Here is a 16,120-nt window from a genome sequence, read left to right on the forward strand (position 1 = left end):
TCTTAGATATCAGTACTTACCCTGTTTATACTGTACAGTTTGGCTGGTATGGTTGTTAATTTTTTTTTAAAAAAAATCCATTTGAGGAACCCTTTTCACCAGCTGTTGAACTTTTTCAAAGACATGACAGTTTTGTTATCTTCTACAACACAAAAAAGCCAGCCTCCTACTGTGTAATTACGTAGGTAATAACTGCATATTTCTTAGTGGGTTTTATATAATAAAACAATATTTTTACACAAACACACACACATGTATATATAAACTACTTCACAAGTGCAAAGTTCATGTCATGAATACCAGATGAGTTTTAAATTGGGGAATGGAATGCTGCCTTAGAGAATAACACAGGCCTAAAATATATCCATTTGCTTTGGGTGGTGCAGAAATTTTTATTTTTGTGACAGGGCAAGGGACCATTTTTAATGAGAAAGAACACAGCAGGTGCTGCGACGAGCAGCAGCTTTATTATGGACATCCTGTGAGGGAAAGCCAAGACTCCTGCTCGGGTTTTGTTTCCACGTTTAGCAAAAGTGAAGCAGCTGCTTGTGCAGGCTACGGTAACGTCAAATCCTGAGGTATGAATGATGGAGAAGCAGGGCTTGCTGTCACTAAGGGATATGACAAAACAGTCTTGTTCCCTTTGAAAACGCAGTTGCATCTTCCAGGTAGAGCTACCACAGGTATTTTGGCAGTGCCAGTTACCCAGACCTAGTTACAGGGCGGCTGCAGAAAGCCTGTTTAAATAGTTCTGGAGAAACCTGGAGTCTGAAGCTTGTTATGGTTGTTTCAAAGACTCTTCGCTATAAGCTGAGGAGAAATACTTGCCTGAGGAGAAATATCAGTCTAGCCATATGTATCAATCCTGCTTCATGTGAGATTAAAGTATGTTTGGTTGTCAAGGGTGCGGCAGGAGGACGGGACCTGGATTTAATGGGTTAATAAGCGCAGCCATGCCCCCAGCCTTCTGAACAGTCTCTTTCCCTCATTGCTTAAGGCGGGAAAGTGTGTTTCTTTCCGCGGAAGCGTAAGAACTGGGCTAAGGGGATGTTAGCGGGCGCGCCTGGGGTGAGACACGGGAATAACGCGGCCCGGCTGCAGGACAGGGACAAGGACGGCGCCGCCGCGCCCCGCCCCGCCCTCAGCCGCAGCCGCCCCGACGCTCGCCCGTGGGCGGCGGGGCCCAGGCGGGCCGCCAGGGGGCGCCGCGGAGAGACTGCTGCCGGCCGTACGCGGCGGTGGCGCCCCCGGGGAAAGGAGGGGGCGGGGCTACGGCGAGGGGCACGTGACCCCAGGGCGGGCGGGGCGCGCGGCCCCGCCGCTGCCTCGCTCTGGGCCGGGCCGCGCCCCTTCCGGCGGGCGCTGCCGGAATCAGCGGGGAGGGGGCGGCCGAGCCCAGGACGCCTCCCGCTGCCGTAGCCAGCCTCGCCCCGCTGCCGCTCCCCCCTCCCCTCATGGCGGTGGAGCGCCCGGGCACCGGCCCCTCCCACCGCCCGCTCCGGCCTCCCCCTCCCCCGCCTCCTCCTCTTCGTTCGCGCGCGGCGGCGGCGGCCGCGGGGCCCCTCTCGGCGGGGATGTGAGGGGCGGAGGCCGCAGGTAACCGGGGAGAGGGGAGAGGGGGGCGGGCCCGCCGCGGGGAGCGGGCCCAGCGCGGCCCGGCTGAGGGGCGGGGGCGGTGGGGGACCCGGCCGGCCCCTCGGAGGGCGGGGGGAGGCGGTGGTTGGGGGCGCCCGCGGCGGGGGGGGGCGGTGCCTGCGCACGCGAGGCGCGTCCCCGCCCCCACGTGCGGCCCCGGGCCCCGCTACGGGAAGGGCCGTGCCCGCGCCTCTGCTCTCCGGCTGGCCCCGCCGCGCAGGGCCCCGGCTGCCGCCTGCCTTCCCCATGCCGCCCGGGGAGCGGTGAGGGGCGAGCGGGCCGGGCCGGGCGGGGGGCGCTGAGCCTGGCTGCAGAAGCTCGAGGAGACCCTCGGCGTGTTGGTTTCTCCGTAGCGGGAGATTTGCTGTGGTTTGGGCTCAGGAGGGCAAGACTGAAAAAAAATAAGTACAGGCTGGGCGCTAGGCGTCCTAACCGGGCAGAATTGGCAGGTTACAGTACGCAGGTTCTGCCCGAGCCCCTGAGCTGCTGTGCCTCTTGCTGTCGGGGAGCTGAACCAGTTGGTCTTCGGGTTGCGTTTAGCTGAGGTCGAGGGCTGGGCAGTTTGGTTTCGGATCGACTTCAGCAGGACCGAAGATCCCTGGTAGCGCTTTAGTTTGCGGTGGAAACAAATTAACTTCAGCTTTGCGTTGTAGTTCGGAATGATGATTTGTGTTCATTCTTACACTCTGAAGACATAGGTTGGGTCTGACTGTCTAGTCCTTGATTACTTTTTTTTCCTGATCTTTTTCAACCAGTCAACCTTCTCCATTTTCCAGCAATACCTTTTAACGTTACTTTTAATTAAAACATAATAAATGTAAGCCGTCGTGCCTCTTCCTGAACGCTTTGATGTGCCTCATTGTGTAGAGTTAGTTTGGTTTTTTTCCCCTGAAAGGTAGCAAGTTCGTTGATAGAAAATTATTGCATAAGTTTTCATCACTATCATTGTATTTAGGACTAGTGTCATACCAGTTCTGCCTTGATTAGAGTTTTTAATTCTTAGGATAAAATCCCAGCAAATAAAAAGCAGGTTATAACAGATTATCAGTCACGTTAAAGGACTGCGTTACCTTAAATTTGAAACTGCCTGTCATAAATATGAAAGGTAAAATTTCAGTGAACCTGTGCTGGTGACTCATTCTGCTGAGAGTGGAGCTGGTGTACTAGGTACAGCAAAGATGAAGCAGGTCACGTCATCTACTCTTAGCTTGAGTCTACTTTGATAGACCTCTAGGAAACAAGCCAATGTGGTATCAGCTATAAAACATCGTCTGTAGTTTGTTAATGTAGTTAATGAATAGCACTGTTTTAGTGTGGATACTTTTTAGTTTTATGTGAAAATGCTTTAATTGAAGGTTTTTATGGAAGAAGCTTTTTATAGAAGGGAATAATGACAAATAGCAAATACGAAGAGTAAGATGTACAAAAATTTTTAGTGTGGTATTTTTCTTGTTTTCTCCCAGTTTCTTAAAATGGAATGCTTGTTTTTGCTTTGTTAATAGAAATCTGCTGTAAAGGATGTTTCCCCACAATTTAAAACTTTTAAAATATTCTAAATATAAAAAGTTTTAAAAACAGCTAGAACTGTTAGCATACGTTTTGCTTTCTGAGTACTTGTGCTAGTGCCTCTAACATTATATTATATATATAAAACATTTTAAACAATTTTTTTTACCTTGCCTATATAATAAGTAAATAATTATGTGTAAAAGTTTGCACACTCATTTAATTTTGACGAAGCTGGAAAACTATATTTGTGTTGGGACAGATGTACAGTGCGAAATTCAAGGTACTCTTTCCTAAATAATGCGCACAGAATCTTTGGGTACTATATGTGTGTATCTTGGCCCTTTAAACATGCACATGATAATTTTTGAACGAGCAGCTCTTATATCTTAATGCTATGTCATATCTGTCCTTTCAGTGTTCTCTCTGTGCCTGTGTTTAAAAGATATGTTCACAAGGGAACAGAGCATAACTGAGGAAGAGGAAGACTTGGATTAAGGAGTTAGGTATATTTTAGGGATTTTAGTAATCTTACGGGGAATATTTCTGTGCTTGTACTCCCCACCGCCCCAGAGTTCTCTATATAAACATCCTTTGAAAACTCACCATACCAAAGCCAGTAATTAAACCTTTATATTAGTTTTTGTAATAAAAGTGCCTTAGCGCTTAAGTTACAGAACAAAACTGAAAGGGCTAGGATAGTATTTCAGTAAACTTTAGCATGTTACCTTCTAAAGAATAGGCTAGATCATAAGTTACTTTATTTGATTAGTGAGTTGAAAAGCAAAGGGACGAAATGCTTCAGGTGAGACATACAGGAAGATCAAATGTAAAGTCACACTACTTTGTTATTCAGCTGGTTTTAAAACAAAAATCCTGTCCCTTTTTAAAGCATAGATGAGAAAATGTACAGTATTGTGTGTTGTGCATGCAAGTAAAATTAACTTGAAATTATGGACGTAATTTTTTTTGCTGAATTTCTAAAATGCAAATTAATGTTATTTTTAATTTTGTATTTTAGCAACCTAACACTGAAATATTTAAGAAGTTAATGCTTCTGGATTTTGGAACAAAATTGGTATGTATTATGAGCCTTTGAAAGGCTGATCACTGAACATTGGGATTTCTGTTGTTAGGGAGTGTTTCTGTTCCCTGTGGTTTTACGCCTGTGGAAAGGAGGAAGGGAACACGTAATAGTCAATGTGTATTTGTTAAAAGCAACTTGTTGATTCAACCCCTTTTTCTTCCCTGAAAATTTGTATGGCTAGGAGGGCATTAAATAGGTGCTGTATTTCAACATTACAAACATAAAACTTCCCCTGGAGGTTTTCTAAATAAGCAGAATTGAAAATAAAGTACCACAGAACAGTTCAAAAGATGCTGAATGGCTGTACCTGGAGTAACTATTGTTAACGTCTTGTCAAAACGGACCTTTGTTTAAAAACCTTCCTCTGTGAGTCATGTTTGTTTAATATTAGTGATCTGGCTGAAAGGACGAAGGAAGAATTAATGGCATTGAGCAGGGAAGGGTTGCCAGTGTGTAAATTCAGATGAGTATTTTCAGGAAACATTTCTGAAAAAAAAAAGATGCTTTTTGTAGGAGTAAGTGAAAGTTAGTAGTAGTAGTTCTGTAGAAACTAATTCAGAGGCTATACTAATAGGGAAGTTGATGTGTCAACAGTAGATGACTTCTCAGGAAGGGCTAGGAAACCCACCCATTTTGGATTGCATGAAAAGTAGTCTTTCGCTGTATTGCAGAAGTAATAGTAACTCAGCTAAAATACTGTATGCAGCTTTGGAAGTTGCATTTTCGTTTCAAAAAAAAAAGTGAGCTGTTGGGAAAGGACCCAGAGGGTGGCACAGCAGGAGGTACCAAGCACCTAACTTGCAGAGTAATTTTAAGATGTGAGTGCAGAGACAAAGAGAGTTGTGTCTTTTCCAAGTCCAGAGTGGACAAACATAATGGGCTTTGGTACTGAAAGTGAAGATCTAGATGAAGATCATTAGATAGTGAGAGTTCCTAACAGCATCAAAGCATGGCTGCGGTGTTTATGATTTTTCCTTCCTAAGTATTTCCTGGGAGAAGCTTGGCAGAAGGGGCAGCAGTGAACGATGCTGTATGTGGCAAAGGGTTGAAGTAAATAGCCTGTTAAAGTCCTTTTTAGCTTAGTGGCATCATCCCGTTCACAGTTAAGAAGATCAGGTTTTAGATAAGAAAAATGTGGAATCTACCATTTAAATACTTTTAGCATACATTTAGATTACTTCTAGGAGAAAAGACTGTCTACTGAACTCTTGAGGGCTGCTGGCAAAGTAGGCAAAGCTGGAACAATCCACAACTTACAGCTTGTGGAAGTGATGCTAATTTTCTTTGGCTAATAATTCCCTCATCCTTACTTAAGCTTATCTGCTTTTAAATGTAAAATATTTTACTTCATCTCATGACACGACTTCTAGTGTTTAGAACTTACTTGCTACAATAAACATATAACATCATTGGAGCGCTGTGTATGTGCTGTTTTTGGGATAAAAAGACTTTCGAGCAAAGAGAGAAAGAAGTGTTACCTTGTGGTTTAGACCAGAGAGTCTGTATCTCATCAGCATTTGTGATACTTCATGGTTACATCTTCAAAATAAGAAAACAAACTTTGTGGCTAATCTGGGCTTGCTTATGTCCCACAGTTTATTTCAAAATGTTTTTTCTCCGTCTCTCCCCATCTGATAACCTTCAAACTCAGTGTATGTTCCCTGTGTTGTCTATCATGGCATTGTTGCCTACAGAGTTGTGACTCTTGATGCTAGAAGATCCGCACAGTTCATAAATGGGTGGGTTTTGGAGGCACTGTGAATGCTGTAGCTTCTGTGGATAAGGATAGTGTTATCCCCTCGTTACATCTTTGAAATCAGAGCAGCAAACTAATATTCCTCCATGAAACTGCTAGTTTCATACATTACAGCTGAAATATTCTCTGTGTTAAAATCAGCTGTGAACTTGATTAAAGAACCTTTGCCAGAGCTACATCAAATACAGCTAAAACCCCTGCCAGCTTTAACTCTTGTGTTTTTTCTGGCTTCTCTCCTGTTTATAACTTGGTAGTGGCCCTGGCTGCTGGAATGAGACAGCTTTGGCGTGTCCTGAAGCTGAAATGCGAGAGGAGCGTGTATTCTAGAAACTGCTCATTTCATAGCATTTTCTTTTCATATTTGCAAAGACAGTCATTTTTCTTGATGAAGTTTATAAGGACGCATTAGTTCCTCCTTTACTAAGTCTTAGGGTTAGAATTAAACCACTGATTTCCTGAAGTGTAAAACTTCCCATGTCTGCTATTGCTTTGACTTTGCATCTATGCATGTAATTTGCATGTGTAGAACTGACATCTGGCCTGTATGCAAAGGTGAACCAGGGGTTCACCGTGACTGTGCGGCAGAAATGGTCAGCAAATGTCAACATCTGTATAAACCTCAGATGGAAGTAGGGCAGTCCAGCCCAAGCAGAAATGGGACTGTTTTCCTATACTTCTTCACCACCTAACTGGATGCAAGTGAGAGGATCTGTGTTCAGTTTTAATGTTAACCTACCTGTAGCTCTCTGCTAGGTTTTTCCTAGAAGTTCAGCAAGTTAATCAAAGTTGGAAGGAAGAAAGTACAGGGAAGAGTACTACTGGAAGAAAACATGTTTTGAAGAAACAGGGGCAGGAATTGAAATGGTGAACTGTCATGGAGACTGGAATATGATGTTATCTAGTGCTGGGCTCAGTGGGTGCATCCATCCCTCACTGGGCATGAGACAGGGTGCTTGACACCAGTGTTGTACTCCTGCCTGGGGAAGGTGCTGCTGGATCTCAACATTAAAGCTGTGGAACCCAGATTCCAGTAAGCACTGAAATGGAAACATTTTATTCCATCCTTTTCTTTCCTCTCTTTTAAATCAGAAGCTTGTTAGTGCAGCTTACGTCATATGCCACGCTTCTGAATATCTGTAAAATAATTTCTTAGGGAACCAAATGCTAGTCTTGGCACATCTGTCGGTGTTCCTAGGAAATAACTTTTTTTTTTTTAATCTATATGTGATGTTTTCCTTTAGAACAGTTCTATATACTACGGTAATTATCAGTTCTCTTGAAATCACAGCCTAACAATAATTTCATTTTCCTTCATATTATAGAGAGGTTAATCACCTTGAATCTACTTGGAGGTTTTTTTTTCCTCCAGTTTAAGTGTTATTTATAGAAATATCTTTACATTCAAAATCTTTTGTGTTAAATGGAATCTAGAATATCCTCATTGCAGCATGTAACAGGAGATGTACTAAATTTTCTTGTTAAGCTAGGGACTGAGCATGTAAAATCTTTTGTCTTCTACTTAATTATTGTTGAAGGTCTTAACTAATTAAATTTGGAGTCTTAGCAGGCTAGGTGAAAGCCTTTCAATGTAAACTCTGAATTGTTACTGTAGCTAAGGTGAAAAGATGCTTCATAAGGTGTGGGAAACTTTTTGTAGAATACATCAACAAACAGATATTTCTGTGCCAGACTTCCCTGTTTGTTAGAGAATAAGCACATGTGTGTACATCTCAAGCTTGTTTGTGTTACAGAAATTACTGTATGATTAAACATTCATTCTAATCCTTCCTTTCATTTTTCTAGTGAGTTTATATGGAAGAAATGCTGTGGCTGTTCTCAAACACCTTTACAAACTGATTTCAACGTAAGTGTTTGACCAGTATCATCAGTTACATGGTGTGCTGGACATAGATCTGTGTATTTAATGAAAAGAAAAATAAATCACACTTCTTCTAAGTTTTTCTTCACATTTCTCACAGAACTTTTATTTGTTAGGGTTTCAGTTTTCATATGCCAGCTCAGAAACCCTTCCTTCTGCGTGTTCAGACTTTTTAGTCACTCATCCATGGTTCAAGCTTACACATCCTTCAAAGATGGCCTTTTTTTAAAAGCACTCATAGCAGAGACCGTTCACAGAAGAACCAGTCATATGAACTGTTGAGGATTTTTCTGTACAGTATGTGTTTCTACCAATTTAATCCTGACGTGTTTGTTTTGCTCAGGTTTCAGTGTTGCATCATCTTGTGTTGAGTAACAGAAGTTCTGCAGTTCATTGATCAATGTGACAGGCTTTAGTAGATTACGAGATGAGCGAAACTCGTGGGAGATATGACTTCTGTATTGGTCTGGTGTTGGCTATGAGTTCCAGTATTTTCATCGGAGGAAGTTTCATCCTGAAAAAGAAAGGCCTTCTCCGGTTAGCTAGGAAAGGCTCCATGAGAGCAGGTAAATACCCGTTTAAGAAATATGCGGACATTTACATTTTGCTGTTTAACAAAAGGTTGCTAAATTTATGATCTTGTTTTGACTTTATTACAGGAATATGAAACCTGAAACATATAGCTGATAATGTGTTTTTCTCTGGTGTCAGATACACCTAACTGTGTGATACATACTATTTAATTTGCATCTAATGCCCTCTAGGGACACTTGTTGAAGGATTCCTTTGCATGTCAGTTAAGTCTAAGTTGCACTTGCAAATTGAACTTGGAAGCAGCACTCTTAACCACCTACATCTGTGCTCCTTAATGAGTGAATTTAGGAGAATGTTAACTGCGTTTGAGTGTCGGGAGTTTTTTTTGGAAAACTAAAAATCACATTGTGTGTAGCGAGCGGTGTCCCTCAAGGGTTCATACTGGAAGCAATACTATTTAATATCTTCATCAGTGCTGTAGGCACTGGGATTGTGTGCACCTTCAGCGAGTCTGTGGATGACACCAAGCTGAGCGGGGCAGTGGGGCAGTTGACACACTAGAGGGAAGGGATGCTATCCAGAGGGACCTTAACAGGCTTGAGGAGTGGGCCCATGCAAACCTTATGAAGTTCAACAAGGTCAAGTGCAAGGTCCTCCACATGGGTCAGGGCAGTCCCCAGTATCAGTACTGGCTGGGGGATTAAGGGGTTGAGAGCAGCCCTGTGGAGAAGGACTTGGGGTTACTGGTGGATGAAAAGCTGGGCATGAGCTGGCAATGTGCACTCGCAGCCCAGAAAGCCAACCGCATCCTGGGGTGGCCAGCAGGTCGAGGGTGGTAATTCTGCCCCTCTGCTCTGCTCTGGTGAGACCCCACCTGCAGTGCTGCATCCAGCTGTGGGGCCCCCAGCGCAGGAAGGACATGGACCTGTTGGAGCGGGTCCAGAGAGCCATGAAGATGATCAGGGGGCTGGAGCACCTCTCCTGTGGAGACAGGTTGAGAGAGTTGGGGCTGTTCAGCCTGGAGAAGAGAAGGCTCCAGGGAGACCTTATTGTGGCCTTCAATACATAAAGGGGGCTTGAAAGAAAGACAGAGATTTTTTTACCAGGGCCTGTAGTGACAGTAAAAGGGGGCAGTGGTTTTAAGCTGAAAGAGGATCAATTTAGGTAGGATGTTTGCAGCATCCTCAGATAATATAGAAGGTAGAATCTGTATTTTTAATTCAGTACCTGTCACCTCTGCTTCTAAAAGATGGTTGATCTTGAGATACGTAATTCATACTTCGTGGTTTGGAATGAGAAAGTGTGACTACATTTCACATGTTTGTACATGTACAATACCACGTAATCCACACTTGACTTCCACAAAGCAGCTCTTTTGTAAGACACACATAACTTGGCTTTTTGTGTCATTACAGTGACTGGAAAGAACTTTTTCAGGGTGATGCAGATATGGTCATCAGTGCTGTTTCTAATATAAAAGAAATAAAATAGAACTGATTTTCAAAGTAGGCTGTAGGAGGTATGTGCACATCAGAAACTGAAGATGCTTTGATTTCAACCTCTCTAGCTATAAAGCCTAAGTATCAAACAAAAGGCTGCCCATGTTTTTAAGGGCATAGGCTGCAAAACAATATATTACGGTGATGTTACCAGTGATGTGTTACTGTTTGTCTGTGTATATTTTTAATGGAGTTGCTTAGCAAACATTCTTTTAATTTTAGGTCAGGGTGGTCATGCATACCTCAAGGAGTGGCTGTGGTGGGCTGGACTTCTTTCAAGTAAGTATTAAAAATATATTAAAGTATCAAAAATATAATCTGCATTATATAATCAAAGTAAATAGCTATGCCAGAGATGGCAGCAATGGTTACAAAAAAGGAGCAAGATGGGGATTCTGCAGTGCATGGTAATGCTATCTGGTGATTTGAATTTGATTAGTACAGCTCTAATGATTTTAATATAACTTCTCTCACACCAGAAATTCTTTCATTAATTTAACTGCCCTTTGGACAGTGGAACTAGGCAAACATTGGTCTTCCTGTATCTCTCCGCTAGCATATGGGTTCTGGCTTTTGTCTTAGCAAAGAAGTGCTTATATATACAGGATTCTTTAGAGGAGGGCATATTTTGGGATGATGTCCATTTTATGAACTTTTTTTTTTTCATTGCTTAAACTCTCAACTTATTGGCTGTGTTCAGGTAACTGGGGCTTAATGTATGCATCGCCCTGTATCCTGCTATTGCAGATTCCTCCATGCAGAAGTTCCTGAGTCAAGTTGGCAGGCTGGGGAGCTACAACATAGACACCAAAATAAAACACCTTCTAATTTTGCTGAATTAATTTTAATACCTGTTGTAGTCCTCCAGACTGTTTTTTAAAATAGTGGGGGGGCGAGGTGTATTCTACTAGTACTGTTAGCTGAACGCTGTAATTAGAATTTTCCATTTTCCCCTTACTGCGTGTTTGTGTCTACAGGAACACATGCTGCACTGATTCACAGGTTTGTTGCATAAGACAGCCTAACTCTTGGTTTTTTTGTTGTTTTTTTTTAATTATTATTACTCTGCAGTGGGAGCTGGTGAAGTAGCTAACTTTGCTGCCTATGCTTTTGCACCAGCTACGTTAGTGACTCCTTTAGGAGCTCTCAGTGTTCTTGTAAGGTAAGAAACACTAACAGAAAGCAGTTGGTTTCAGAAAGAAAAGTAAAATATTTATTTAGAAATATGTCACAAAACATGCTGTAATAAATGTGGTTTGTTCTTAACAATAAATAGAGTGCTTATAAACATCAGGAGTAACTTTTAAGTTTCTCCAAATGTGAATTGACTATGGTTCTATCATAAAAGGGGTTCTATCAATGCATCTACACCTCAACCTGTGAAAAGCTATCATCTCCTGCATTTCAAAAACATGTTGTATACAACAGTATACATTTTCGTTCCGAAGTAGAGTTAAGATTTTTGTCTTCTAACAATTATTTTTACAAGTGCTTAGATACAGAAATGTTTGGGAGGCAACACAGAAAAGGGGTTCTAGGAGAGATGCCAGATATCAACAGGTAATTCTGTCCATAGCAAGTACCTTGAGATAGAAAACTGACTATGCAGCTATTTTAAAGCTGCACATTGTGTATGCAAGTGACCTGTAAGTTTATGACCAAATGAATGCTAGTACTAATACCATGTTTGCTGGTGTATTTTTTTCTTTTTAGTGCCATTCTTTCATCCTTCTTTTTAAATGAAAAACTTAATCTACACGGAAAAATAGGGTGTTTGCTAAGTATACTGGGATCAACTGTAATGGTAATTCACGCTCCACAAGAGGAGGAGGTAGAAACATTGAATGAAATGTCCCACAAACTAGGTGATCCAGGTAAGAAAAACGGTGGCTTGATATGCATGCAGCCCATGATTTATTTACTGTAGTTTCATTACTGCTGCTTTTAAGTTCCAGGAAGATAGCCTGTGTCTGCTTCATATTGTCCAAATGAAGCGGAGATCAGGGAGCTTTTCATGATGCCAGTGAACTTGTCTGGCCTTGAACAGAGTATCTTCATGTGAACCACTGAGATGACAGTTTAAACAAATGCAGCGGCACAGCTGGATAAATACAACTTCTATACATTTTGATTGACGTGTCAGTCTCTAAGCCCAACTTTGAGCTATCCTTAAAATGATAAAGTAAGTGCGGTGGTGTCTGCTGAGAAGCGTCATCATGGAGACTAGCTCCTGTGCTGACGTAGAAGATGAGGTACACACAATTACACATCTGCAAAATACTATGTATGCAAAGACAGTTTCCATTTTTAAACGCAAGGCAATAACCAGCACAGAGACCAAAAAGCTGATCTTAACAACCTGGTTATTGGAAATCTGCCGATGAATGTAGCAGCCTGCCAAAAGTTACCTCCCTAAAGCACATTCAGACACAAGCAAGTATCCAGTGGCATCTACAGCTGAATGAGTCTGTGTGAGAAGTGACTGAGCAGTCTAATTCTGTAGTCATCTTACCGATGGGGCAGTACAAGTAACACAGCATGTCTGAGCGTCCTTCTTTCATTTTAGCTAGCTCACTCTAAAATCGCTTAAACTTTGGTGTTGAAGGAGTAGTAAGAAACATTGTGAACTCTTCTGTTTAAGCTGAGCTGATTGCATTGTTAACAAGTGTTTTCTCAGTACCTCTAAGCCACTTCTGATCGTGTACATAAATAACACTGGTTTTTTTCCCCCCAACCACAGGGTTTTTGGTCTTCGCAACTCTTGTTGTCATTGTGTCTTTAATTCTAATATTTGTGGTGGGACCTCGCCATGGACAGACCAACATTCTCGTGTACATAACAATTTGCTCTGTAATTGGAGCATTATCAGTCTCCTGTGTAAAAGGTTTGGGCATCGCTATGAAGGAGCTTTTTGCAGGAAAACCAGTGCTGAAACATCCCTTGTCTTGGATTCTGCTGCTAAGCCTTATTGTCTGTGTGAGCACGCAGATCAACTATTTAAACAGGGCTCTGGATATATTCAACACTTCAATAGTGACTCCGATATATTATGTAATCTTTACAACATCTGTTTTAACTTGTTCCGCCATCCTTTTCAAGGAATGGCAACACATGGCGGCTGATGACATTATTGGCACCTTCAGTGGCTTCCTGACTATTATTGTGGGGATCTTTTTATTGCATGCCTTCAAAGATGTTAATTTCACCCTAGCAAATCTGCCCCTCTCTTTGCGGAAAGACGACAGAGCAGCAAATGGTACTTTGCTGAGCACGTACGACTGCTTTAATCATGATGAAGAAAGTTCTGCCTGTCTCGGTGAAATACAGTCCACTGAGAGTCTCTCAGCCAGGAGAAATGGAAGTCTGTCGGCCTTCTGAAAATATCTATGTGTTACTTATGAAAAGAACAATTCTGTAACTCTGGACTTTTTTTCTGCTGTGAGATGTCTGAGCTTGTCTGGAAACAGTCATGTACTTTTTTTAACAGTATGTATAGACAATCGTTAATTTTTAAGTTTGATTAGTTTGGATAAAGAACACTGAAGGGGTTTTTATTTGCCTTATTTTTACTTTAAAAAAAATACTAAAATGACCTCAGTCCACAGCTGGTTTTGTTGCTTAAGTTATGTGTAAATACTTTCATTTCATTCTTCTGTTTTAAGATGTATTGCACTAATGACAATTTTATCAAAAATAAATCGCTTTATTTCTGCATTGGTGGTAAAAAGATTACAGTGAACCTGGATCCTTTGTACTTGGGGCCTGACTGAACACTGAGTGACTGTGAACACGCCGAAACAGGAGCTGCAGTAACTACTCTTGTCCCAGTTTGTAGAAGAGGAAAGGGAAAGCTACAACCTAGCAAGACTAATCCTTGACAAATACTGCTTAACTAAAACTGCGTGCTAAACTTGCAGGACTTGCATCCAAAAAAAACCCCCAGTCTTACCAAATCAGAGAGTAACTGTCGGGCAGCAACAAGAAGGCAGGAGCTTCTGCTCGGATAGCTGAGGCTGTAGCTCCTGCTGTGCCAGTTCATGCAGGAGGAAGGATTTGAGTCATCAACAGGAGCCAAAAAAAGCTACTCCCTCTTCTGCAAAGGAGACCAGATTCCGGCTGGTTGCTGCCCCTGCGCTGTAGAGCTGCTCTGTGTTTTTAATGTTACAGCTTGAACTCACAAAATTGCAGTTTTATTTGCAGTAATACAATTTTTTGGCCCTTTTTAAAAAAAACTTGTCACAGCCAGTAACTGTAACGTAATGTTATTACTTTAAAAAGAGGTGAGGCAGGTAGGTGGTAATTCAAGTTTGCAAAGGCAGAAAATAAAATTTAGTCATATGGGTTTTATAAGAACACTTCTATCATAGATGCGAAGGTTAGATTTTATTTGGCTCAGAGACAATTAGTTACTGCTGTGAGTTGTCAGTTTTAGTGCTTACCGTTTTAAGAGTATAATTTAAGATTATTATTAGGACAAGAAAACCCAGTTCCCACCTGTGAAACTAACTCTGCGGCCTTCCTTTGGTATATGTCATACATGCCAGAGGCGCAAAGGTGTCAAGCACAAACATTTTGGTTGAAGAGCAGGATTTGAACTTCCACCTAATTCTAAGGGACGTCACGGTCAGCAGCACGCAGTCCCGGCAACATGCCCCTCCAACCCTTACACAACGGGGAGCGGCAGGGAAGCACTCTAACCCCTGAGCAGTCACTGAACTCTGGGGTGCTGCTTCTAGTACCAAAGCAGGGCCTGTCCAAAGAGCAGGTTACAGTCTCTTGGTTTATGTTGTGGTAGGCACCCTGGCCTCCAGCCTCACTGGTTTTGATAAAAATAATTAAAAATGGAAAAAGTTACACCTTTTGTGCACCTCGCTGCATTTTTCCTTTCACATAGGAGAAGCAGTTACACCAAGTGAAGAGGTTTTAGTTCCCATCAAGTATTAATAATCCTGTCGGAAAAAAAAGTAACCCACCTTTGAAAAACTGGAACCAAACATCTCATGCGGTTAATGTCCAAATTCCCTATACTGAAGGGAAAAATACCAATCATAAAATTTAATTAATGGTAGTAGTTTAAGATGTTAGAGACCAATTCTCTTACTGCTGAAAGTTAACTGGAAAGAATTACAACTTACTTTACTCACAGCATCATTAGTTACTTTTAAATAGTTCTTAAGACAAAAAACCCCAGGCTTATTAATTAACCATTCCTGCACCACAATGTCAAGCCAAAGCCCCAGTTGCGTAAGTCTTAGCCCTAAACCAGTTACTATCTCAACAAATTAAGGAAGTCGTTCATTTCCTTAATTGAAGCCTGAAGCACAGGGAAGCATTTGGTCGACTAGAAATGTTTCTTAAAGAAAGCTGTCTGTTAAGCACCTTGTAAAAAAAATCCTGCAACAAGCTGCCATAACAGAGCACAAGCATTTCCTACTTCGTCTGCCACGCACTGGGCAGCCTGGTGTGTGCTCTCACCACAACAGAGCACTCCGGAATGGCAGCTTGCAAGCACAGATGTCCTGGGAAAACCTGCGGTAGTGGAAATTTGCTTACAGATTGCCTGGCAAATTTCGGTCCTCTTTTGCTGAGGATTTTCAGTTAATTTCATTTCTTCCCTCAAAATCCAGTTCTCTGTGCCACCCCATTTACCTGCACAATCCTCACCTCCCGCACGCCGCCTCTGTCAGACACTACCCATTACCGGACCGGATTCCATTGCTGTGAAACAGCCGACAAAACCTGAGCAGGAGAAAAGACGTGCTGTAACCTAACCTGGAACTAGCCAGAGGGATGGGAGAAAAACAGGTTGTCAAAGGGATGCATTCTTGGTTTCATATTAGGGGTGGGAAACATTAACCAAGTAATGTCTCAGAAATCCATATCCTGGGTAAAACGAGTGGTTATCCTGATGGTGTCTGCTCCACCCATCTTAACTCACGTTTGTTTGGGGCTGATCCTAACAGCCAACTGAAAAGCTCTGCCAGGATCCTGCAGAAAGCAAGCAGGAATGGATTACTACTTTTGGCTGAACGTGTTGCTTTAAAATTCAACTTTTACAGTTTCAAAGCTTTACAAACAATTTTACTGATGCGGTGTTTGCATAATACAGTGAATGTAATTTAAACAAATACTTTCCATAAGTAAATCATGATTAACATCATTAGAGCTTATGTACTGGGATAGATTACACCTGATCACTGTAGTCAAGATTCCTGTAAACAAGA

The 16,120-nt window shown here is 42.1% G+C and overlaps 1 protein-coding gene across 3 annotated transcripts; it reads left to right on the forward strand.

The window, feature by feature from the left end:
• Positions 1-1,329: 1,329 nt before the first annotated feature.
• On the forward strand, positions 1,330-13,625 carry NIPA2 (NIPA magnesium transporter 2). 3 transcript variants are annotated; one of them, XM_056330003.1, is made up of 8 exons: positions 1,330-1,596; positions 4,163-4,219; positions 7,788-7,848; positions 8,207-8,429; positions 10,119-10,175; positions 10,968-11,058; positions 11,610-11,770; positions 12,637-13,625. In XM_056330003.1, exons 4-8 carry the CDS (start codon positions 8,291-8,293, stop codon positions 13,272-13,274), a joined length of 1,086 nt encoding a protein of 361 aa, XP_056185978.1. In that variant the 5' UTR covers positions 1,330-1,596; positions 4,163-4,219; positions 7,788-7,848; positions 8,207-8,290; the 3' UTR covers positions 13,275-13,625. The 3 variants fall into 3 exon arrangements, with proteins under 3 accessions (XP_056185978.1, XP_056185980.1, XP_056185979.1); XM_056330005.1 differs by lacking the exon at positions 4,163-4,219; XM_056330004.1 differs by lacking the exon at positions 1,330-1,596 and having other exon boundaries at positions 4,161-4,219.
• The last annotated feature ends 2,495 nt before the right edge of the window (positions 13,626-16,120 follow it).

Source organism: Falco biarmicus, chromosome 2, assembly GCF_023638135.1.
Source record: "Falco biarmicus isolate bFalBia1 chromosome 2, bFalBia1.pri, whole genome shotgun sequence".
Taxonomy (NCBI): domain Eukaryota; kingdom Metazoa; phylum Chordata; class Aves; order Falconiformes; family Falconidae; genus Falco; species Falco biarmicus.